This window comes from Phacochoerus africanus, unplaced genomic scaffold, assembly GCF_016906955.1.
Source record: "Phacochoerus africanus isolate WHEZ1 unplaced genomic scaffold, ROS_Pafr_v1 Scaffold_17, whole genome shotgun sequence".
Lineage (NCBI taxonomy): Eukaryota > Metazoa > Chordata > Mammalia > Artiodactyla > Suidae > Phacochoerus > Phacochoerus africanus.
Genome location: NW_025927364.1, coordinates 15,004 through 39,454, shown reverse-complemented (window position 1 = coordinate 39,454; position 24,451 = coordinate 15,004). Strand labels below are relative to the sequence as shown.

General features: G+C 49.8%; 1 protein-coding gene and 2 non-coding genes across 5 annotated transcripts; 2 read left to right on the top strand and 1 right to left on the bottom strand.

Moving 5' to 3' along the window:
* Nucleotides 1-16: 16 nt before the first annotated feature.
* Nucleotides 17-19,304, top strand: LOC125119166 (neuroblastoma breakpoint family member 6-like). 3 transcript variants are annotated; one of them, XM_047766016.1, is made up of 12 exons: nt 17-2,151; nt 2,701-2,815; nt 4,858-5,072; nt 6,220-6,271; nt 7,125-7,339; nt 8,340-8,391; nt 9,455-9,669; nt 10,732-10,783; nt 11,554-11,747; nt 12,741-12,968; nt 14,359-14,564; nt 18,107-19,304. In XM_047766016.1, the coding sequence occupies exons 1-11, from the start codon at nt 1,974-1,976 to the stop codon at nt 14,553-14,555; spliced, it is 1,713 nt and encodes a 570-aa protein (XP_047621972.1). In that variant the 5' UTR covers nt 17-1,973; the 3' UTR covers nt 14,556-14,564; nt 18,107-19,304. The 3 variants fall into 3 exon arrangements, with proteins under 3 accessions (XP_047621972.1, XP_047621971.1, XP_047621973.1); XM_047766015.1 differs by having other exon boundaries at nt 8,337-8,391; XM_047766017.1 differs by having other exon boundaries at nt 8,337-8,391; nt 11,572-11,747; nt 18,107-19,303.
* A 3,052-nt stretch (nt 19,305-22,356) lies between these two features.
* On the bottom strand, nt 22,357-22,428 carry TRNAQ-CUG (transfer RNA glutamine (anticodon CUG)). The gene has a single exon. It is a non-coding gene; the product is annotated as a tRNA-Gln (tRNA).
* Nucleotides 22,429-23,753: 1,325 nt separating this feature from the next.
* On the top strand, nt 23,754-23,828 carry TRNAQ-CUG (transfer RNA glutamine (anticodon CUG)). Its single transcript has one exon. It is a non-coding gene; the product is annotated as a tRNA-Gln (tRNA).
* The last annotated feature ends 623 nt before the right edge of the window (nt 23,829-24,451 follow it).

Genomic DNA, 24,451 nt, shown 5'->3' with positions numbered 1-24,451 from the left:
AACATTGGTTGAAAGAACACAGAGAAAGGGACCCTCCTGCATCTTTCCAATTCAGTGACATGCAAGAATAAACAAAACTCATCTGTGGGGAGAGGATTCCGGCCCTGTTTGTCTGTGGAAGATGGGAATTGACTGGCAAGTAGCACGGAAGCAGTTTGGGAATGGTGGAGGTGTAGCCTCTCGATCTGGGTGGTGATGCCACAATGTATACAGCATGTTGAGTGTACTGAGCTGTGCTCATAAGTTGTGTGTGTTTTTGTTCTAGTAACTTATATGTCAGTATAGAACGGATGGCATTAAGAAAGGGGGGTGACAAAGACAAAAAGAGTGACAGATGGCAGCAAACGGGTAACAAAGATTCACCGTGTAAATAATAAGGATGCTTTGAGAAGAAAGCCAAAGTGACTGAGCAGAACAAACACTACAGAGTATGCTTAAGAGAAAAGATAAGGAACTTTAAAAGTTCAACTCATATTAAATGAGAGACTGCCCTGTTGGGAAAATCACCCTGGAACGACCATCACAGACCTCATCGCCATTAAACGTACTGTCATTCTGTTGGCTATAATGGGAGAAGGTGGGTTTTAATGCCCAGTAGAAATGGTTTCTAATGCACAATCCTTTCCTCACCAAATGTGTGGTCTGGGGAAATTTTATAACCGCTTGAGATTTTCTTCATAAGGAAAATAACTTCTGATTATTCAGATAGTTCATAGGATTAGATACGATCCCTTTAACTCTACTAGGTGCTAGGAACATACCTGACTTTGTCCCTCCTTTGTCCACCGTGTAGTTGTGGACAGAATACAGTTGGCAGGGAACAGATAAGATGCTCTCAAATAAATATTCCCCACCCACCATTTCTAGAAAGAAGTCATGTGAATAATTGAAGGAGTAGGAGAGGAGCAAGAGTCTTTTGAACAGCCATCCCCAAACCTTGACCTTGGCTAGTTTGCGTCTAAAAGCAGCCTTGACAACATTTAGACCAGGACCAGCCCCTGCAGTGTTCCCTGTCTGGAATGGAATGAGGAGGTACAGTAGAGCTTAGAACAGCCTTTTCCCACAGGTTTGATCCCTGGCCTGGGATCTTCGAAGTTTGGGATGTTAGGATTATCCAGAGGCCAACAGGCTGCCCCAGTGAAGAGAAGAATCTGACATAACACAGAGATGCAGCAAAAAGAGCACTGAATCAGGACAGAATACTTCTTCTAATTATTCCTTCCCTTAGCATTATACTCTGCTTTTGTCCTACACGTTTATGTCCCAGATCACATTGGGAACCCCAAAGAAGAACTTCATGACAGTCTAAACGTTTGACATCTTTCACTGGTGGAAGAGATTTAGAATGTGTTAACATTTCCAGAGAAGGTGGGGGGACTTCGTGACAGCCCTTAAGACAATAGGACATGTTGGGAAACTACTTGTGTCTTGATTTCTTGGTAAACAGAGGAGAGTGAAGATGAGAGCTCTGCGCAGATGTGTTTTGGAGGGAGGGAGCTAGCGCAGTGGTATTAGCACAAGTGCAGACACCTATGAAGTGTGGCTGCTGAGGAGGTGTCCTCATGGCTGGCGACCTTCCCAAGGCACCAGGCAGCCTTGTGTATCAGCACGGCCTAGGCCCCTGGATCCAGGGGCCCCCAAGATTCCATCAACCCTCCCCCCACCTTCCAGTTCTGTTGTGGCAACTCCAAACAGTTCCCTGGCACCCTGGGTCCCCCTTCCTCACGCCAGTCCCCATCTGAGCTACAGGCAGGGCCCTGGGCTCTGAGCTCTAGCATCTTGAACTTGGTTTCTGTGGATACAGACCCTCCAGTGTTGTGGGGTGTTGATTCGGGTGTGCCCAATGGTAAGTTAAGAATTCCAGTTTTCCTCATCCCTCATTCCCGCTTCAGCCTCTGGGATTCCACGTGCTTTAATCCACCCTGTGTTGGGTGTCTTCTCCCCAGGCCCTGGCTGTCCTGCCACGGGTCACCATGGCAGTGTCTCTTGGCCCTTTATCAGACTTGAGGGCCCAACACAAACTCATGCGAGAGAACCAGGAGCTTCAGCGGCAGCTGGCCCAGAGCAAGCAGGACTTCCGAGACCTCAGGGAGAAATTCCTTGTATCCGAAGCTACTGCCTACTCCCTGGCCAACCAGCTGCAGAAATACCGTACGTCCTAGGGGTCGGGGGCAACCAAGCGATGAGTGGTCACTGGCTTCCTTCTAGGAAACGAAACACTCTCCAGACTTGATCTTCTCTCCCCTTTGTCAAAATGAATTTCGTTCTGACCACAATCCAGGGCAGGCAGAGGTGGCTCTTTCTCCCTCAGTTGGCAGAGGGTGGGAGAACTGAGGCACCAAGGAACCGCCCCCTCAGGCCCCTGGTCCGTGTCTCACCTCAGAGGGTACAAGTCCTGGGAACGTGGCCCTTGATTGAGGGTCAGTCTGGGGGGGTGTGAATTCTGACCTTGCCAGACAGCAGTTAATCTTGTCTCGTTCCTTTCTGTGCCTTGGAGCTTGTCTTTCCTCAGCTCTAAAATGGGGAGGACTGGAAGGCCGTGCAGTTGGGAGCCCGAGGAATCAGGTGTGGAAATCCCTGCGTAGAGCCTGGTAACGGGCTTACGCCTGCCCTTGGGATGGACTCTGCCTCCTCCCTTGAAGGCAGTGACCTCAGCCGCGTGTCCAGCTTCCCCCTGAGGCAGGGTCTCTGTTTTTGCAGAGTGTGAAGGGGACAGAGACATCATTGAATCCGTGCTGGGGGAGAAGCTAGAGTTTAAGGTGGTGAAGCTGGCAGAGAGGCTGGCAGAGGATCCAGCGCTGGCCAAGAGGTTCCGGTAAGGAGGGTTCTGTGCAGGGAGGCCGGTGGAAGGTCTAGGCCTCTGTGAAGTGGGGCCAGGAGTGACACTGGGCCAGGAGAGGACAGAACTGCTCATGGCAGGCACCCGGGCACAGATAGCTCATGACATAATCAGAGAACAGCCACTGGTGAAGTATGGAGTACAGTTGTTATTCAGAGCCTCATTTAACATGGTGTTTGGTTTTGTTTTTTTTTTCCTTGACTTTTAGGGCAATGCCTGTGGCATCTGGAGGTTCCTAGGCTAGGGGAGTTGAATCAGAGCTGTAGCCGCCAGCCTACGCCAGAGCCATAGCAACCCTGGATCTGAGCCACGTCTGCAACCTACACCATAGCTCAGGGAAATGCCAAATCCTTACCAAGCTGATCGAGGCCAAGGATCGAACCCACATCCTCATGTATGCTTGTTGGGTTCGTTAATGACTGAGCCATGTCGGTCACTCCCTATGCTTTTTTTTGTCTTTAATTTTTCTTCTTTTGGTCATGCTCAAGGCATAGAGAAGTTCCCATCCCAGGAATCAAACCAGCACCAAATGTGAATCAATTATACTTTACTTTAAAAATGTTTTAAAATAAAATATATGAAAGTGGATATACCCCAGGATCCTGCCGTATAGCACAGCGTATACAATGACTATGAAAAGGAATCTTAATATATGTATAACTGAGTGACATTGCTGTTCAGCACACACTCACACAACATTGTAAAACAAATCCACATCCATCATTGTTCTTTTTTGAAAAAGCATGTAATCCCAGCACAGCAGCAGAAATTTGAGCCACAAAAGTGACAATGCCGGAGACTTAACCACAGGCTATCAGGAAACTCCAGTTGTTAATTCAAAGCCTCATTTGCCATGTCTTTTTTTTTTTTTTTTTTGGCTTTTAGGGCCACACCTGCGGCATATATGACCTTCCCAGGCTAGGGGTCAAATCAGACCATAGTTCACGGCAACGCCAGATCCTTAACCCAGAGCAAGGCCAAGGATCGCACTTGCATCTGCATGTATGCCCATTGGGTTTGATAATCACTGAGCCACGATGGGAACTCTGCATGCTTTTTTAAAAATTTTCATTTTTTGGTCATGCTCAAGGCATAGGGAAGTTCCCATCCCAGGAATCAAACCAGCACCATGTGTAAATCAATCATACTTTACTTTAAAAATGTTTTAAAATAAAATATATGAAAGCGGATATACCCCAGGATCCTACTGTATAGCACAGCATATGCAAAGACTATGAAAAGGAATCTTAATATATGTATAACTGAGTGACATTGCTGTTCAGCACACACTCACACAATATTGTAAAACGACTACACAGCCAACACTGTTATTTTTAACAAAAGAAAAGTAATCCCAGCACAGCAGCAGAAATTTGAGCCACAAAAGTGACAATTCCGGAGACTTAACCACAGGCTATCTGGAAACTCCAACTCTGCTATTTAAACAAATTATTGATTTGAAATCACAGCACGTGAAATTCACCTAATTCAAATCAAATCAAGGGCTCAGGAGCAAATTGTCCATTTGCAGTGTTTTGTGATCCCAACCTCCTTTCCCTTCCCTCACAATCCCCTCCTGACTGACTCGAGCTTGGCCTCCATCCTGGACCCTGGCATTCCCTTGGTCTTTCAAATTCACACCAGCCGGACTGTCCACAGCAGGTGTCTGGCTTTGTGTCAGTGCCTGCCGGTGCCTGATGTGTATTTTCGTGTGGAAACAGGCATGGCTGAGGGAAGACATGGAGCGCCCTCTCCATGAAGCAGGTGTAGGAGGACACTGGGGTTGTTCCCAGAAGAACACGAGGAGTGGGATGTCGAGGACTCTCAGGGGAGCTCTGGCTGTTCCAGAGGCCGCCTTTGTTGTCCGTCCCCCTTTCTCTCTGCCCCAGAAAGGTCACCCCCTAGGTGTCAGACTTGTGCATCGAGAGCTCCTTGGGGATGCCAGGGAGCATCAAACGCCCTAAGAGTGTGTGGTCCATGTCTCTGGGATTTCAAATTGTACCTGTGTGCCCCCTCAGGGAATTGGATGTCCTGATTCACGCTCAGGCAAGAGAGCTGACCCAGTTACGGCAGAAGGTGAAGGAAGGGAGGGATGACTGTGTCCTGCTCGTTCAGCACCTCACCGACCTCCTCACCCACAAAGACCTTGGCAAGGACCAGGGGCAGGGCTTGCGAGAGCAGCTGACTGAGGGACACAGGCTGGCAGAGCGCCTCGCCCGCAAGTTCAGCCCAGGTAAGGGGGCCACGGACCCCGATGGCACTGGGCAGCTCCATGGTCCCCAAGAGTCTTCACACCTCACTAGGCATGTTGTGGGGATTTGTAGGCTGTGCTTGCAGACTATGGTATTCCTGGGCCCGGAACTGAACCCGTGCCACAGCAGTGACAACAGCAGATCCTTAACCCACTGGGCCCCCAGGGAGCTGCTCACTAGGAATGTTTCTTAGAGCTGTTCGGTTTTCATGGCCCATTTGGGGCTGTGGTAGGACTAGGACGGGCTGAGGGTGAGGACAGAGGGGAAACAAACGCATAGGGTAGGGGAAACGAGTATTCCGACGCTTCTGCCTCCTCCTTGATGGACGAGGGCCTTCGTGCAGGAGGCAGCATGCACCCAGGGATGAAGCACAGAAAGGAGGCTGCGACAGGAGGCAGCCTGTAGAGGGAAAGGAGCCCTGGCCTACGTGTGACAGTTGCCTGGTTCCAGCCTGAGTGCTGCCTTTAGAACTGGGACTGAGTGACGGACTGTTCCTATCCGGATACCTGTTTCCTCATCTGTATAATGGATCAATCACTCGATGATGGCCTTAGTGATGAAATGTGGGGATGTGAACACATGTAGTTGAGAAAAATGAAGGCCCCTCCGTGTGAGGGGTTGGAGGAGGTCCTTGATGTACTTGATGAACTTGGTGCTGGGAAGGCTGTCTAGGGTGGAGCACTTTCCATGGAGAGAATTTCCCTTGACACCACACACACAAGCCCACTTGATGAGCCCGTGAAGTCCCCAGATGGAGGGATGTGGGGTTGGGTGGTTCTTCCTCTCCTTGCAGAAAGGAGAGGATCTTGTGAGAGCTGCCAAAAAATACAGAGCAGGAGTTTATGGTGAATTTGTGGCGGGAGGGATGATACCGTTGTACAGGTTGAGATGGAAGCTGGACGCCAGTGCCGTGACATAAGGAAGAAGAGACAACTGCAGTGTTGGCCTGATGACGTGGTGATCCAGCCCTTTGGAGGCAAGGAAATTGCTAAGAGACAATGCGTTAGAGCATCACCACTATCCTAACTCTCACATAGATATGTGTGGCTCCATGGCCACATGAGTGCTTGTGTTTGTCATGGGTGAAGTGGGCAGAAGCTGACTGGGGAGTTCTGAATTTGTTTGCAGAGAGCCATGAAGATGAGGAGGACGACGACGAAGAAGCAGCACTCACCCCCAGGTAACAGCACCTGTCAGGATGTGGTCATGGGGAGATAAAATATGGAGAGGTCCCAGGAAGAAGAGTAAGTGAGGTCAAGAGAGTCACAGAGCCAGATGCAAGGAGAAGCAGAGTGCAGACTGAATTTTCTTCCTTCCCTCCTCCCATGTGGAGATGGCCGGTTGGCTCGGTTGTGTCTTGTCTCTGTGGCACCTGTGTGTGTGACCCAAGGCAATGCACTGCCCTTAGGATCTCCTGTGCACACAGGGAATATCTAGCCTCTCCTACATGAACTCCAAGGTGAGATATTTTTGGTTATTCGGAAGAAGGTAACTTCAAAGAAATAAAGACCAAGTAATTAAGTAGTAAATCCAAGACTTAAAGACCAAGAAAATTGTCTAGAAGTCCCAAATGTACTTGTCATGTGACAATCATTCTAATAAGGCGCCTTAGAGGGCTTTCTGTTCCTAAAAGAAGGCATAACATCTCTGGGAGTCTATGATGCCTTGTAGGTGAATTCCCTTGGCTGCTTTATGTTGAATATTATGCGACTCAGGCACATGGTGCTAGCGCCTGGTGTGGCAGTTCATGTGTGGCTCATGTTCCGGAAAGCACCACACTGGGATGGCTGAGTGTCCTTCCTCATCAGACGATGTGTGGCCAGGGCAGGGAGCGTGTGCTGGTCTCTCTGCCTCCCAACCTGTGGAGCCACACTGCACTTCACACACAGCAGCACAGTTACCTTCTTCTTTACGGATATTGCCCTTTTGCTTTCTGTGACCACTCCCTGTGCCTCCCCTGCGACCACCCGGGACAGCTTGGTGTCTGTCCCTCTCAGTTTAATGTTCCGTCATTCGTTTCCCACCTGGCACAGCGTGGAAGTGCAGGAGGTTGCAAAGGAGGAGGTGCTACAGGACTCCCAGGATGAATGCATTTCGACCCCTTCAATGGTCCAGGAAAGGTCTGACTGCACCCAGCCTTCCGGTGATGGCACATGTGCATCTGATGAGCCAAAAGTTGGCCCTGCTGCAGATGGAGCCTGTGCTGGCTCCCGCGCCAAAGAGGATGACGTTCCCACCCCTCCGCCAGGTAGCCTGCTTATTCTTTGTTCCCCACAACCCGTCTAGACTGAGCAAGGTCTTCTTCGAAGGTAGGCCCTGTAGATATATGTCGGTGCAAGTCAGGGGAAAAGATGGATTATGAGACCCAAACACCAGGTTAGGTCAGGGAGCCTTCATCCCTTCCTAGGTCGAGGTCATGCCTCTGTCCACCTGGACCCACTTTCAGGCCAATGGACCCCAGTCAGGTGTGACAAAGTCTCACTCACCCCAGCTGGACATCCTCAGGAAGTGACTGTCAGACCTAGTTTGGGGCACATGTGTGTTGTCCCCTGTAATGATCTGAGTTTTCATGCTGTAGGAGGTCCTGGCCTTCCTATCCCTGTGAAGGCCCAAGGGCAGACCTGACTGTGTGTGAGGAGACGAGGTTTCCCTGCTTTCCCTGCTCTGAGCCCCGTCTCCACGGTCTCTGTGTTGGTGTGTCTTAGCTAAGCAGTCATCTGAAATGCAGACAGAGTCCCGTCTCCCCCGGCCTTCCTTGAATGTTTCCATGGAGGTAGTGCGTCCAGCCTTGCATGGCCATTGTTTCTGTGTAGCACCAAGTACTCCTTTCCATTGGAGAGTTGACGCAATCCATCCATCCCTCTAGTCTCACGCATAAGTTCCTCTAAGCCATCAACAACTACATTATCCATTGGGACGAACGAGTAGTGTAGAAACAATTCTAGATCATACCTCAGCTCATTTTCTAAGATCTCTGGGGGAAATCCACTCTCTTAGCCATCTATAGAGCCTCAGCAGAGAGGATGCTGGGAGAAGGTTCTTCCAGATCAGGAGGCGATTCCCTAATGGGTCTGGCCGCAGTGCTAATTCTCCTAAGCCTTCACTGAAGTGTCCCGGATCATCTCTGCCGAGGTCCTCTGTTCTGACACTGAGAATACTAATGTCGTTGTGGTCGGTGTGTGCACTGAGTTGCCAAGTGTGAGCAGTGATTAACTCGTGTGACATATTGTCTCTGAATTTCTTAGCAGAAAATCAGAATGGTCATGAGGAAGTGGATGGACAAGAGCCACTGCCCCCCAGGTAACTCTGAAGCTTTGAGGGCTGTGAATGTCGGTATTGATACCAGGAGACCTCAGACGCAGGGAACACCAGAAATTGCTCAGCGTAAAATAACTCTTTCATCCCTTCAGGCAACAGTCAGATATCTCCTTTGGTAACAAAGTTGTCTATTTCCCTTGGGATAGTGGTACGGGTTTCAATTTCTTTATTTTATTTTATTTTCAGTCTTTTGAGGGCCGCACCCATGGCATTTGGAGCTTCCCAGGCTAGGGGGTCTAATGGGAGCTGTAGCTGTAGCTGTAGTCCATAGCCTATGCCACAGCCACAGCAACGCAAGATCCCAGCCGTGTCTGTGACCTACACCACAGCTCAGGGCAACACCAGATCCTTAACCCACTGAGCAAGGCCAGGGATCCAACCCACAACCTCATGGTTCCTAGTCAGATTGGATTCTGCCGCACCACGACAGGAGCTCCCATGGGTTTCCGTTTCTTAATCCCTCAAGGTCAGCGATGCACAGTGAGTAGCCGCAGGTGAAAGAGTCAAACACAAGAAATCCTGCAATCACCAGTCCTCTCCTGGGTGGTTAAAAGCCGGGGGAGACGCACATCTGCTTTGAGTCCTTTTGGCATCAGCATGTTAGTCGGTGTTGGGAGGCTGGGGAAGAACCTGGAAAACCTTTCATATCTATATCATCCTCTGGATGAAATAGTCCCTGCAGTCTGTATTTCCTCCAGAGCCGTACTCACTCGGACAGTGTACACTCAGTTCCACACAGGGTCTGCAAAACCGGGGGAGCCAGGATTTCAGTCCTCTGTGTGTGCTGGGGTCCTGACTGTGGCCTGAGGGAGAGGTCATTCTCCTCCAGCAGCTGGTTGTGGGGCCAGAACCCCGAGCCTGTGCTGTTCTCTCTCCCTCCCCATGGCAGCCACACTCCGCCTCACATCTAGGAGAGTGATTTCTCCCTTCTGGAAGAAGACTGCCGCTTTGCTCTCTGTGTCTGCTCCCTATGCCTCCCCTGAACAGGAGCGAGAAAACCTCCTCTGAGTTTACTTTTCTGTCTTCCCCTCCACATCTGGCACAGCGCGGAGGTGCAGGAGGTTGCAAAGGAGGAAGTGCTCCAGGCGTTCCCAGATGAAGCTGTTTTGGCTCCTTGCATTCAGCAGGAAGGTTCTGACTGCTACCCGCCTTGCAGTGATGGAAAACTGGCATTTGATGAACAGAAAAAGGGGTCTGCTCTGCATGGAGCCTGTGGTTGCTCTCCTGCTGCAGAGGGTGAAATTCCAGCTGGTCCCCCAGGTAGCCTGCATGTTCTTTGTTCGCCTAGTCTGATAGGAATAATCCCCTCGGGTAGACTGTATGCTGACATAATGTTTGGAGCCTGGCACTGCAGTTGCCTTTAAAGCTTGCTTGCTGGTGCTAAAATCTCTTAGCTTTTGTTCCTCTGTAAAGCTTTTCAGTTTTTTCCCCTTCAATTGCCTTTAAAATGACATAGTCCATGAAGTAATGATTTTGTCCAAGTTCTAGTCATGTTCGCCCCACTGCCAGTTAATTAGCCCCAAGGCAGTCCTGCCAGACTCACATGTACCTCTGCCACCATGGCCAGGAACTAACGTTCAAGCCTCCTAATTTGGAGTGAGTCTCTCATCTCCCATGAAATGCTCCCATTGTCATTCCTGAACAATGTGCCTCCTGAGTTTCTACCCCTCTCTGAGGCTGCTGCCAGTCTTGTTTGTATCTTTGGAAATGTCACAAGAGTGTTTCACGTCTGTCAGCCTAGAGTCTGCATGCTTTCATTTGTCTTCTCTTGTCCCGACTCTTCTGGAACCAGAACATAAGCACCACTGTCAACTTTGGTGCATGTCTCTGAAGCAAGGAAGGGCCGTGGAATTGGCAACCTTAGGAATAGAAAGGCCCCTGTTTCTCTGTAGCACTGAAGAGTCTTTGGACTGGCTGGGGTGTAGATTCCACTCTTGCGTCTAAGCTCAGCGTGTCCTTCATCTCATGCATTAACAAGCCTTTCAGCTGGAAGAAGCCTGAATATCATAGCAAGCCCTGAGTTCCTGGTGAGGAAGTTCCCCAGGATCTGCGGGGAAACATTTATGTTTAGCTGTTTGCAGAGACTCGGGACATAAGCTAACTGTGAGGGTGACTCATCCTAACAAGGAGGTTTGTCCGGTGCCTCAAGACGGAAACTCAGTGCCCTCTTTTGACACTCTGTCTAGGGCCTCCGGGAATATTTCTCTCACAATAGACTGTTTTCACATTGTGTGTATTTATGACCCTTGCAAAGCTGAGGCAAAGGATGGAGCAAATTAAGGGGATCTGCCTAAAGTAACTGTGCTGTTAATTTCTTTGCAGAAAGCCAGAATGATCATAATGGGGTGAAAGAACCAGAGCCACCTGTCCCCAGGTAATTTTGACTGTGTGGGGCTCTTCATAGAGTAGTGACATCTGCAGACCTCTGACCCAGGGAGAAGCAGAAGGTGCTGGGTCTATGTGTGTCCTCCACTTTGCCAACCAGCAGTTCTCCTGTTGGGTGACGTTTTCTGCTCTCATTGTGGTGCCCGTGTTGTTTCCCGTCTCTCATTATGCTCTCAAGGGTAGTGACCCCCAGTCAGCTGACGCACGTGAACTATGTCCCAGGGGTCTGTGGCACTCACTTGTTCTCTCACGTCTGCTGTCTGCCTGTTTGGCAACAGCATGTTGGCATAGGTTTCACAGCAAGAAATGGAGACTGACAGTGATAGTATATTATTGCCACCATAATGAGAGACAGAGGCCTTGATGGCCTGAGATGCCTGGGATTCCGAGGCGCCCCCCCCACCCCCCTCCCCATGCTGTAGGCCCATTCCCACCCCTTTCCCACTTTCAGTGCCATTGAAATGAAGGGCTGACGCCACGGTTACGTGACACTCTGTGTTGTGGGTCATGACTGTACCGTATAGAGGTATTCGGTCTCCTCCTCATCAGCTTGTCATTGGCCAGAGCACTGAGGACCGACTGTCCTCGCTATTTCCTGACCCTCTAAAAACACACTCTGCCCCCACCCCAGATACACACCCAGTTTGTCCCTCTCTAATGGGTCAGCCAGCCCCTTGGCTGCCTTCACCACACTCTTAATCATCGGATCCAAACCACATAGACTCTAAGATTCCTGATCACTCTGGGGTGAATCCTCAGGCCTCCGTCCCCCACCAGGCTCCGCGGGGAGCTGCCGCCGATGGCAGAGCGTGGTGTCCCACAGAACTCACTGGATGGAAGCGCTTGGTCTTGCCCAGGTCTTCCCGACCTGTCGGACTCCTTCTGGCCTTACAGGAGTGCTGCCACCCTCTCACTTGAGAACGTGGATGTCCCTGATGCTCAGGATGCAACCAGTGAGTAGTCAGGGCCCAGACCCCCCCGGAGGGGTGTGTGGTCTCAGGACTGTGCACTGCATGACCTCCCTGAAGAGACACAAATTCTGGTTCTGCAACCCTTCTGTGCCTTAGATCCTATCAGGACTCAGGCCTGTACTACACTATTTATACGTGCTAGGACCTTGGCCCTTAGCCGACCCCATGTGGGAACAGAACATACATGTGTGGGGAGGCAGAAGAGCCGCCAACACTTATGAAGAAGGACGTTGAGAAGGCTCCAGAATTGGGGGAGTTCCCGTCGTGGCTCAGTGGTTAATGAATTCGACTAGGAACCATGAGTTTGCGGGTTCGATCCCTGGCCTTTCTCAGTGGGTGAAAGATCCAGCGTTGCCGTGATCTGTGGTGTAGGATGCAGACGTGGCTCAGATCCCGCGTTGCTGTGGCTCTGGTGTAGGCTGGTGGCTGCAGCTCTGACTGGATCCCTAGCCTGGGAACCTCCATATGTCACGAGAGCAGGCCAGGAAATGGCAAAAAGACAAACGAAAAAAAAAAAAAGAATTGGGAAGTTCTCTTCGCTTTGTCCATGTCCTATCGTGGTCCAACTCCCTTTTCTACCAGTACCCGCAGACTCGAGGCCATACTTCTTCCCCTGGTCTTTTAGTCTTGTGGGCAGACATCAACAACTCTTTCTCCCTCAGGCCTTCGCATTAGGCTGAGGGACTGAGGTATGAGTCAGAGAAGAATAGGTGTGACTTTATTGCAGATCAAACCCTCTCGGGTCATGTGGGCAGCTTATTGTCTCAGGGACATCACAGCCTGGCCCCTGGCATCTCCGCATCCCCAGGCATAGCCATAAAGATGGCATCTCCTTCCCGTACGTGATGGCTGCCTGTGTTGTCTGGGTCACTGTGTGGATTCTCTGTTAGGCTGGGTCATCACAAATGGGTGTTCGTGGAGGGCTTAGCGAAGGAAACCTTGGATGGGTCCTACTGAACCCGGTATTCTTTTCAGGTGACACCTGGGGGGATTGTCACAAAGTGCCTTTGAGTTTTGGAAGGCCAGAGATGCAAAGTTCACAAGCTCAGCTGCAGACAAGCACCCAGGTGGCCAATGATCTGCAACTGCGCCTCGACCAGCATTTAGATCGTGGTGATGGCAAAGCCAGGCTCCACCTTTCCCCCACCTTCCGGGGATTTCCTGCCAACACTGATACCGGGGACCAAGGGCCACTCTTCCAAGGTAAGAGAGAAAAGGGGAATAGGGAGTTCAGGCCAAGGAGATGGGCCACAGAGTTGTGTGTTTTTCCCCCTCTTTTGAAAATAAAGAGCCACCTTCATCGGGAAGTGTACCAGTGGGTCTGTTGGATAACACCTCATTTAACTCAGTCTCTTTCCTCTTCTCCATAGCTGTCAGTTTCATTCTCCTCAGGATCCGCTTCTTTGATTTTTTAACTTTGAGCTTTTCCATCCCTCACCTCCGTGTCGATGGGCATGTACCATCCTTACCCTCCAGGAGTCTCAACATCTCCAGCTGGAGCCTCGGGTGCCTGGGGCTCATCCCTCAGATGTTGGCCTCACCTGAGAATGAGGAGGGACCCAGGTTCTCAGGTGGAGGTGAGATGAGAAGGAGCAGCACGGAGCAGCCTGGAGAGGCTCCTCGAAAGTGCTCAGGGAGTGTGGGGAAGCGTAGCCCTGACAGGTGCCATTAGGTCCTGGGGTAGCTAGTTGTCTTCTCTTCACTCCTGCCTCTCTTTTTCTTGGCCTTGGCCTCCCACATTCCCAGCCAAGTCCCAGCCCCTCTGGCTGAGTCACTCTTTCTCCTGCTCACTTTCCACAGAGGCCTGAGCATCAGTCTAGTTTCATAGCAGATTTTGCAACAATGGATAGTTTCCATGCCCTTGATTTTCATACTCCTCGATTCCTCCCCCATATGTCACAGTTCATGCTACCCACCAGACCTTCTCTCTCTCCTTCTTCTTGTTTCCGTTCTTTGTTTCAAATTCAGCTCATCAGGAGGCCGTTAGAATGAACCGTCAGCACTCTCATTGGTTTAATGTACACGCACACTTTGTGTATGTTTTCATTTATCAGCACACCTTCTATACCTCGTGGGGACTGAGTGCGTCTAAACAATATGTGCACGGGATGTGTGTATATGTGTGTGTATCTATATACACATGCCCTATGATACGTATTGATGCACATTTAACATTTTTTCCAGGTTTAGCCTTCCCCAGGGCTTTTCTGCCCTGAGGTTTTCCTTCACCTGTGACTTTGCTTGGTCTCTACACTCTTGTCCCGCCAAATAAGTACAACCCGCGTGTGGCATGGTTTCCTTGTCTTGGTCTTTTCTCCCTGGGAACGTTTTGTTTTTCTCAACGTTATTGTTCTCGACACCTTTTGGGCATTTGGGAGCATGTCTGCCTCATGGTAGTCTCACTAGTATCGGGAGTATCAACAGAAGGAAAGAAGTATCAAATGTCTCCAGTGGCTTCCCTCACCACGCACTTCCCGATGGCCCTTCATGTTCCTGGACGCTGTCTTTACCGGAGGTCCCTGGGGGTGGAGCAGGGAGTCACGGGAAGATCATGAGTAACGATGGATCCTGTTGGCTGTGGTTTTCTCTTCAGAGCTGGGTCTGGATGCTTCCATCGGAATGAAGACCCCTCCCAAGCTGGAGGGTGAGGGCTCAGCTGCCAGCAGGCAGGAGTGTCGCGTGTGTCACCGCCTTCATGCCTTAAGTTTCCTGAAAGAGAAGATTATCCAAAGAAGACTGCAGTTCAGCAAGTGGAGACTGGCCTGCAGATTCCCTGGCCTCCTTGCTTAGGGTACCGAGGTAATCACCTCTCAGGCTCCTCCATGCCCTTTCTCCTTATGCACCACAGCTCAGTCTCCCACTAGGTTTTCGCTTCCTCCTTTGTGGACTCCACAGCTCTGGCTCCCTCTGCGTGGTCTTTCCTGCTTTCCAGGGGCTGCCACCTTGCCAGGTCCTTGCCTCTCAGTCTTTTGCTTGCATCTGACTCTGCTGTGCCCCTGCGACGGCTCTCCTGATATTCCCTCTGTCCTACTTTTAGCCCCAGGAAAGCCTGAGCCTGTGGTCTTTTCATCCCAACAGCATCTCTAAGGCTGCTGAATACATGGTGCTTTGCGGGAAATCACACACATCGTTGGCTTCCTCAGCTTCCTTTCCTTCCCCCTCCAACTCCACTGCCTCTTGCATCCAGGACCCCAGTCTTAACGACTCAGTTGCTTGTGGCTTTCCTTTGGTGATGTGGACCTAGGAAAACCCTTCATGCTCAACTTTTTGCATGAGGAAGGGCTGAAAGTGAGAGAAAGGGTCCTGCTTACAAAAGCTACATAAGAACCGGGTCATAGGTGGGAATGCTAGGCAGGCCTGGAGTCAGGTCCCCTCAGCGCCAGGTGGGCAGTCCTCTGAGGGACTCACTGGAGCTGGCATTCGGTGCAGGACAGTAGATGGCGCCCTCCTGGCACACTGGCCAAACCAAGATGTAGACACCTGGGTGTCACAGTGCTCAGGACATGAGGGGAGCAGGCATTGAGACCTCCTGCCCTTTGACTCACCTGCTCCTGCCACACGTGCAGTAAAATTCCAGAACATGACCTGAGTGGGCATCTGAGACCAGGGAATCTAGGAGAGCGTTGCAGTGAATGAACTTTGGACCAAACTTATGACAACTCAGGGAGAGACAAAGAATACAGGATGAACCTTGCTTCAGACAAACCCAATTGAGAAGGCAGATGGTTTCCATGAGCGTGTCAGAAGGACGACCGGAAACTCTGTGGGGCCAGGCAGAGAGAAGTTCTCGGTGGAAGGGATAGAAAGAAGCAAAATGAACGGTGTGAAGTCGGGTAGGACTCGTGAATAATTCTAAATCATGTGATTTTAAAATTAAAACTGGGTGAGATTTGATCTAATATGAATGTCTTAAATCAATCCATTGAAATTCTGATTTAAATTGAGGTTTGGGCAGTTCCCATTGTGGCTCAGCTGAAGCAAACCCAACTAGTATCCATGAGGACTTGGGTTTGATCCCTGGCCTTACTCAGTGGGGTAACAATCTGGTGTTGCCAGGAGCTGTGGTATAGGTTGCAGATGCTGCTCAGATCAGGCATTGCTGTGGCTATGGTGGAGACCAGCAGCTGCAGCTCTGATTGGACCCCTAGCCTGGGAACTTCCATATGCCTCATCTGTGGCCCTAAAAAGCAGATAATAATAATAACAATAATAATAATAATAATAATAATAATAATAATAATAATAATAATAATGGTAATCAAATGAGGCTTGGGTCCAGTGTTTTTAAAAGCTCTGCTGGTATACACTTTGGGATTAGAAGGACTATGGATCTGGTAGGATATCAGTCATAGTACTGCAGTGTCCATTTGTGGCTAATTTATATAGAAAAGCTGACTATCAGGCACTGATGGAATTAGCATTTTTCAACACAACTCTTTGTGCAGCTGGAGAAGGGAAAAGAGAGAAAAGGTAAATGGATGGTTTAGATATGTAAGCACTCTGCATTCAAGTTTCTCACAATTTCTAGAGTACAAGATACAGTAAACAAAACAAAACAAAATGTTACATAGAAACTTAGAGTATTAAAAAAAAAAAAGCCCTCCCCTTATGAGTTCCCACTGTGGCACAGTGGGTTAAGAACCCGACTGCCGTAGCTTGGGTCACCTTCCAGGTGAGGGTTTGATCCCCGGACTAGTGCGATGGGTTAAAGAATCCAGCATTGCCACAGCTGTGACTGAGGTTGCAGCTACAGCTTGGATTCAGTCCCTGGCTGGGAACTTCCATATGTTGTGTTTGCAGACATCAAAAACAAAAATCCCCTTACTATAATAATGAAATTTAGTGTTTTCTTTTCCAATATTAAGATGAAACCTGCAGTTTGCTAAGTGGATTTCACATCACACTAATTGTTTCAGAATTGCAGATTCAACTCCTTTTTCTTAATTAAATTTTTTCCTTGTGCAAAACCCCTGTGTGAATCTTAGGTCTCGTTCTCCTTCTTTACACCAGCATAAAATACTAAGAGACTATTTCTTCAGGACAAGTTTCCAAAAAACAGTCTTGAGAATCTAGCATTACCAAAACGAATACTTATTTACATTTATCTCAGAGTGTTGTTGGTTTAGATGCTGAGAATACTCCTAGGAATACCTTATAGTGTAGCACCATGAAATCCCCTTCCTAGAATGTTGGTGTCCTTGGGATGCAAATGGTTTGGGCCACAGTGATTCTCGCTGCTGTCTTTTTCCAAGTCCATTTTGTGTTTCTCTCTTTTCCATTCTTTCCTCAGCCCTGTTGTAGCCGCATTTCTCTGTAAAGACTTATTCCTATCCAGGAGGTTGAACAAACAGCCCCTAGTACCTGTAGACCTCTCCAGATTGGAGCCTTTCTTCTCTCTTCCTCCAAAGGTGTGGAAAGGGCCTGTTGCCTGGGTTCTAGGGCCAGGTTTGTCCATAACAGGCCACCTGGGTTTAGTTACTCCTTAGCTCCTTGGCAGCGCAGCTCCTCCTCTATAAAATGCAGAAGTGGCAGTTCCCTTTGTGGCACAGTGGGAGTGAATCCAACTAGGAACCATGAGGTTTTGGGTTTCATTCCCGCCCTCGCTCAGTGGGTTAAGGATCCGGTGTTGCTGTGAGCTGTGGTATAGGTCACAGACGCGGCTTGGATCTCACATTGCCATGGCTCTGATTCGACTGCTAGCCTGGGAACCTCCATATGCCACACGTGTGGCCCTAAAAAGCAAAAAAAAAAAAAAAAAAAAAGGTGGAAGTGGATTAGGATACATTCTGAGGTCCCTGTTGGGTCTCCCATTGCAGGGTGCTCCCTCTGCCTCTCCTCCTCAGAAGACAGGAACACAGAGTTAGGAGAGGGTGTGTTTCTCTACCAAGGACCCTCTGCTCTGGAGCGCAATTTGTTTTGGAATGTGTAAGAGGGATGCTAAGCACATCCATCCCTGGAACAGTGAGAAGGCCATCATTCAGTGCAGAGGAAGGGGCCTCAAGAGTGAAGTGGCTGCGGAGGACTGGGTGGGGGCATCTGGCTAAGGCTCCGCAGCAGGTCTGAGCTGGGTTATCAGCAAGCAGTGGTGGGGTGAGGACAGGGGTCCCTAGATTCCGCCCCACAGGCTGGATGAACGTCTAAGGCATGGCTCTCACGTTCCCCTCCAGCCAGCCTGTGGCTCTGCCTTCAGCTCCTCGTGTCAGCAGGAGCCCAGCCTGCTCCTGGCCTCAGTCACCATGTGGCCATCCCTGCAGGCTCAGCTCTCAGCAGGACCCTGCAAAGACTCTCACTGATTTTTTTCTGTCCTCTCTCACCTCCTCTCCTCTCTCTGTGTTTCACAGGTATCTGTTACTTCCAGAACTAAGAAGAGTTATTGCCCAACCCCAAGAAACCACAGCAGAAAAGATTCCTTTTCCACCTGATGAGAAAAACCTACAACAGCCAATCAAGTTGAAGCCCCAAAGGAACACTGGAGGGATCCTTTCCTGAGAATCAGCATCTCAACCATCACCTCCTCCACCCACCGTTTTTACTCCAAAAGACTGATCTCATGAGAGAAATCGCAGTCATCGGCCTCCTCCCAGGCTTCGGTGTGATCAGTCGATGAGGAGACCAGGGCCCAGGTGGACTACAGTTTGGAGCGACCTTCACCCTTGCTCCTGTCCACATGCATCCTCCTCACACAGGCATCAGGAGCCGCTGGCAGACGGCCCCATGTCCACCTGGACATTCTTTGTCAGCACACGGGCTGTGGTCGGAGCAGACGCCCTTAGCTGTGCAGTGTTCTTGCCGAAAGTGTTCCGCCTGAGTGTCTTCATGAGGTAGTTATCAGACAGCTGCAGAATGTAGGCCAGTGGCCCAGACACCTGGCCTGTCTTTCTTCAAACAGTCCACGTCTCCGCAAGAAAGACAACCAACAGGAGAAGAGAGATTTGGGGTTCCGAAGGACTAAGAAGATTATGTGACTATAATTCTTGAGTCCTTTTGAACCCCAAACCTCTCCTCACCTTTTGTGATTGTCTTTGACTGTGGGGACATTGACTGGTTTGCAGAGGACAAGTCAGTTGTCTGGCTCACAAGTCTGCATCCTTCAGTTGTCTGATGATTTCCTCCTGATGCAATTCAGGGGAACGCTTTCGCCAAGAGCACCACCTAGTGCCTGCTGTGTGCTTCCTAGCACAGCCCCGCAGGAGGCTGAGAGTGTCCACACTGCCTGCCACCACTCTTGTCATTCGAGCATTGGACGCTTTGTTCTGGAGGGCCCTGTGAGATCTGTCCATTGGAAAGACCTGTTTTTCTCTCTCTGATCAGTCATTTGCTTAGTGGTGTATGAATTGGAGTGTATGAATATCTCATCCTGTGATGCTGTTTCTCTAAAAATTTACTATCCCTTATCCATCCCTGATGTGTGTCCATTGTCATATTTGTGTTTGTATATTGGAAACTTTCTCATTCAGTCATTCTTTATACTTGTATTGCTGCCGTTGTGCTGTGGAAAAGACAATCCTTACCTCTTCCATGTTATTAAAATGTTTTTTTTTTTTTGAGTTTCACCGTGGATTCATTCATTTTTTAAATTCAGCGCTATAATCCCTTATTATTTTAGCAATACAATTTCTCATAAATTTGTTCAAGATCTTGGCTATCATAAAATAGTGTTCAAATTTCGCATTATTGTTTTTAAGTTAGTTTCTTTTCTTGGGATTTAAATAAATTCCGCAAACCGTAATCAGTTGGATGTGTGTTTGTTTCTTACATATATGTTTCCCCTCAGATCCTTCCTTCCTCCTTCCCTACTTTGCTCCTTCATTTCTCTCTCACCCTCACTCCCCCTTACTCTATTTCTTTCTTGGTCTCTTTTGTCCTTTTTTAAAAAATCATTTATTTGTCAAAGACACAGAGTTGTTTGTTTTGTAGCATTCCCACAGTCTAAATTGTATACCTGGGTATACTGTAGTAAATTCTTCTGTCCTCCATATTTCCTCTTTGGTAGGAGAATCTAGAGCAGCACTGTCATAGAAAAAATTTGCAAGCCATATATGTAATTTAAATTTTTCCAGTAGCCACACTGAAAACCAAAACCTATCAACCCACAATAATACAAATATAATCTTCTACATAGCTAATTAATGCTATGCATTAAAGGAAATAGAATTGTACCAAAGTTTTAAAGTTGTGTTTAGTAGAAAAATATTTTACATGTCCTCAGTTTTTAAGTTTACATTTACATAAATGATAAATCACATACAATTAAAATCCAGTTCCTCCGTCCTACTAGCCACATTCTGAGTATTCGATAGCCACATGTGTCTAGTGGTCACTATTTCGGACCTGGCCGATGTAGAGACTGATGACATTCACGTTTGATACACTGGCAAGACTATCTCAAAAGTAGTGTTTGCTATGTGATCAGGAGGCACATCAGGTCCTGCGTGGTTCTTCTAAAGACATTAGCAGCCCTTTGACTTCAAGGCCTGGATCCAGTAACTGACGACATGGAGTAAAATGGTGATATTCCATGGTCATATCTTATCACCTGGAACCCTTGCCTAAAGAGAAACTTCCCCTGAATACTAAATAGTATTTAATTACTTAGTGGGACCCTCTACAAAGAAAACTGCAGCTTAATGAGCAATTCGCCAAACATCTTCTGTGGTCACCAATTAGTTTCTTTTATTTCTCTTTCTTCCCCGTGCTAATATGAATTCAAAGTTTCAAACATATTGAAGCGTTCCAACCCATTGCAGTATAGTCCTTCCTGATACTCCAATTACTTCTGTTTCAGTAGTGAATGTGACTCTCATCTGGCTCCTTCATCCTTTGGGTAAGATTTTTTTTGGTCTTTTTGCCATTTCTTGGGCCGCTCCCGCGGCATATGGAGGTTCCCAGGCTAGGGGTCGAATTGGAGCTGTAGCCACCAGCCTACGCCAGGGCCACAGCAACGCGGGATCCGAGCCGCGTCTGCGACCTAGACCACAGCTCACGGCGACGCCGGATCATTAACCCACTGAGCAAGGGCAGGGACGGAACCCGCAACCTCATGGTTCCTAGTCGGATTCGTTAACCACTGCGCCACGACGGGGACTCCTGGGGAAGATTCTAACAGTCTTTGAGACCTTTCCAGATAGCAGTATGTCAAGATGCTTCTGTGTCATCTTGAAAATTTACTGCTCCTGACCTAGACTCAGTCATTTCTCTAAGAATCTGGTTCCTTTTCATGCAAAGCACTATTCGCCTCTCAAATTGTGTAACCTAGAGATACTCACTGAAGTTGGTTTATTTCTAGGCTTTCCAGTGGCCAAAACTAGGAAATACATACTCATATTTGCATGGACTCCTGTATTCACGTATAGTCACAAGCATGAACAATTCGGATTTAGAACTAAGGGTTTTTTTTTTAATTGAAATCTATATTTCATCTGCATCTCTCTTCTCTAATACCAGGATTTTTGTTTTTAAGGACCCTGGGAGTAAGAGGAATACAGCACTCTATAGTCTCTCATGCTTTTTCCCACATTACGTGGACAAAAGAATAATGACATACCAACAATGCCACTAACAACAGAATAGGGGAAAGCATATTACTGTGTTTTAGTTGCTTTACGACTTATCCATCCGGTTGTTCCATAAACAGGACACCCATGTTCGTTTTTACATTGTGGTTTCAACCTTTAGAGGGGATTTTTAAAATTTAATTTTATGACTAAATAAAATTTAATTTTTTGATTAAAAAAATGAATGTGGTTTCCAATTCAAATCTAACCAAACAAGGTATATCCAATACAGTCCAGCCTTGATTGTGAGACCTGCAAAATGTCTCAAAAGCCTGGGTAGAGGTGAACCAGGGACCCCTGGTCTCCACAGACGCTTGACTCTGTGGCCCAGGCTCCTCTTTCTGGCTGAGCTTGGAACAAAAGGACGAGATTTCCTGGAGTCAAGGCTAAAATCTTCGCCTAACGGTGGCTTTTCGTGTCCAAGAGAGCTTTAGGAGGGAGACATTGTGAATAAAATCTGAATAAAGTGGTATTGGATCAATTAAAAATCGCAGTAAAACAAGGCACCAGAATAGAATACAGTACTTCCAATTCAGGTCTGAACCACCAACACGAAAGCTTAGAGGCAGTCACCCTGGCTGATCAGGGACATCACAGCCCCTCATACCGACCATTTACTCAGAGGGACAACCCTGCAGGTGCAAGACGCGCGGTGTGAAGTGGTGCTGGATTCAGTGGATGCAGCCTCTGCCTTTTACTCCAGGGTCCCAGGGTAACCTGACCGGCGGCGGGGCCTTAAATGCCACGGACAGGCAGAGCCGCCCTGGTCCAGCGGGGACACCGCATTCCCCTTCACTTGCCCGCCAGGTCCGTGGGGCCCGTGCAGCTAAAAGAAGCCGGTTTCAGGGACCCAGAGTCCTGGTTCCGACTTCCTGAGGAGGAGGTAGCCCAATGCTAGGGACGCGGCTGTGCGGCGCCCACGGCTGCAGGAGCGGGGCGGGGGGCGGGCAGAGCCCGGGTCCTGCCTCCAGGGATCCAGACCTTGGGATCAGAGAGCAGGACTGAGGGAAATGAGTAAAAGCGTCGCCCAACGGGCGAGGTCCCACCGAGACTCGAACTCGGATCGCTGGATTCAGAGTCCAGAGTGCTCACCATTACACCATGGAACCGCCCACCGGCCTTCACCTTGCAGCCGCTGAGCCAGGCCGCGCGCAGCCCCGCCGGCCCAGGCCCCGCCTCCCGCCCGGCGCGCTCCTCACCCCGCAGCCCCCAGCCCGCTTCCGCCTCGACGCCAGGAGGCTCCGGACTCGCCCGCCCGCGGCCTCCGGGCAGGTTTGTACCAGAGGACGATAAAATCCGTTGAGGTCAGCGACAGGGCAGGGCCCACCCCAACCCCTCTGTTCTGCCAGCATTTGTAGAGTTTTCTGCGCTGAAGTAGAACTCCTGCCAGAAAAAGAGTTACTTTCCTCTTTGTGTCTGTCATCTTCCCGCTCCCCTGGGAGCTCTGAACATCTTCAGAACAGCCTCTGGGACTTCCTGGGATGTCCCCTCCCTGGGACCCTAGGGTCGCAGGGCGCTGCGGGCTTTACTGGGGGAGTGTCCGCTCTGTTAGGAATCAGGTGGAAAGACGACACGTAATCTAATCTCTTATCCTAATGAGTCACTGAGCTTGTTTTCCCTTTTTCCCTTTCAAAACTGTCAAGGCCGAGCAGAACCCGCAAAGCTGGTCTCTCTCTGGACAAGAATCCACCTTCTCCCCCAGATTGCCGGCTTTTCTGACTAAAGCATCTTTCTTTTCAGCAGACACACGCACCTCCACTATTGGCTCTTGGAGGGAAAAGCCCAGAAGAAACTCTCACCTACTCACACCCGACCACGCTGCTCAGGGCGCCGGCGGTATGGGTGCTCTGGGTAAGTTGTGTGGGGCCCGGGCCCATTTGGGTCCAACCTGATTCCTAACAGAATGGACTGTGTCCCCCGGTGAAGCCCGCAACGTCCTGCGACTCTAATCTAACCTTGGCCCTGGGGTCCCAGGGAGAAGACTTCCTGGGAAGTCCCAGGGGCTGTTCTGAGGATGCTCAGAGCTCCCAGGGCAGCGGGAAGAGGACACTTAACAAAGAGGAAAGGAACTTGTTTTTTCTGGTGGGACTTCTACCTCAGCGTAGAAAACTCCACAAATGCTGGCAGAGCAGGTGGACTTGGGGGAGGCCTGAAAGCCCTGCCCTGTCGCTGACCCCAGTGGATTTCATGTCCTCCTGGACGTTCTAACCTGCAGGGAGGCCGAGGGCAGGCAAGGCCGGCGCCCCCTGGCGTCGCGGAGGACGCGGGCTGCGCGCGGCTGAGGAGGAGCGCGCCCGGCGGGAAGCGGGTCCTGGGCCGGCGGGGCTGCGCGCGCCTGGCTCAACTGCTGGCAGGGACGGGCTGCGGGAGGGTCTGCGTTAGGGTGAGCACTCTGGACTCTGAATTCAGTGATCCCAGCCGAAGGGTCCCGGGTGGTTCCATGGTGTAATGGCGAGCACTCTGGACTCTGAATCCAGCGTGAACCCGAGTTCGAGTCTCGGTGGAAGCTCGTCTTTGGGGCGGCGCTCAGCAGTTTTTACTCACTCCTGTTCTGCGTCGGACCCACGCGCTGCCCCGGAACCGCGAGGGCCACACGGACGTGGCAGCACCCGAGTCTTGAAGGGCTCTGATGTCCGTGACCAGCCAGGGTGACTGCCTCTGAGCTTTCGTGTTAATGGTTCAAGACCTGAATTCCAGGCAGTGTTGTATGCCGGTACTATTTTATTAAGAATTTTAATTGGTCTTATTCCAGTTTATTCTGATTTTGTTCAGAATTTCTCGCCCCTAAATCTCCACTGGACACGAAAGCCGCTGTTAGGTTAAGACTGGAACCTCGACTCCAGGAAATCTCGTCCTTCCGCCCCAGAAGAGGAGCCTGGGCCTCAGATTCCAGCGTCTGAGGAGACCCCCCAGGTCCTCACCCTTTGTCGCCGGCCAGGCTCCTCCGGGTCGAAGGTGAGACTCGCAGCAGCAACTCCGAGTCCGGACCCTTGGTCTCCCCTTGGACCTGCGCCAACGAGGAGATGCCCCCCCGCCCCCCCACCCCGGACGTGACCGGATGGAAACACGTTCATTCCCTTCTGCTCCGGAGAAATATTTCGTCAGGAGTCCCAAGGACGTCTTACATAGTGA

What these genes read in the sequence shown, in the direction of transcription:
- LOC125119166 (XM_047766015.1), top strand. Translation starts at nt 1,974, where the DNA reads ATGGCAGTGTCTCTTGGCCCTTTATCAGACTTGAGGGCCCAACACAAA. An exon ending in AATTCCAGCTGGTCCCCCAG is followed by an intron (nt 9,670 to 10,731) that starts GTAGCCTGCATG and finishes ATTTCTTTGCAG; the next exon opens with AAAGCCAGAATGATCATAAT. An exon ending in CCAAGGGCCACTCTTCCAAG is followed by an intron (nt 12,969 to 14,358) that starts GTAAGAGAGAAA and finishes TTTTCTCTTCAG; the next exon opens with AGCTGGGTCTGGATGCTTCC.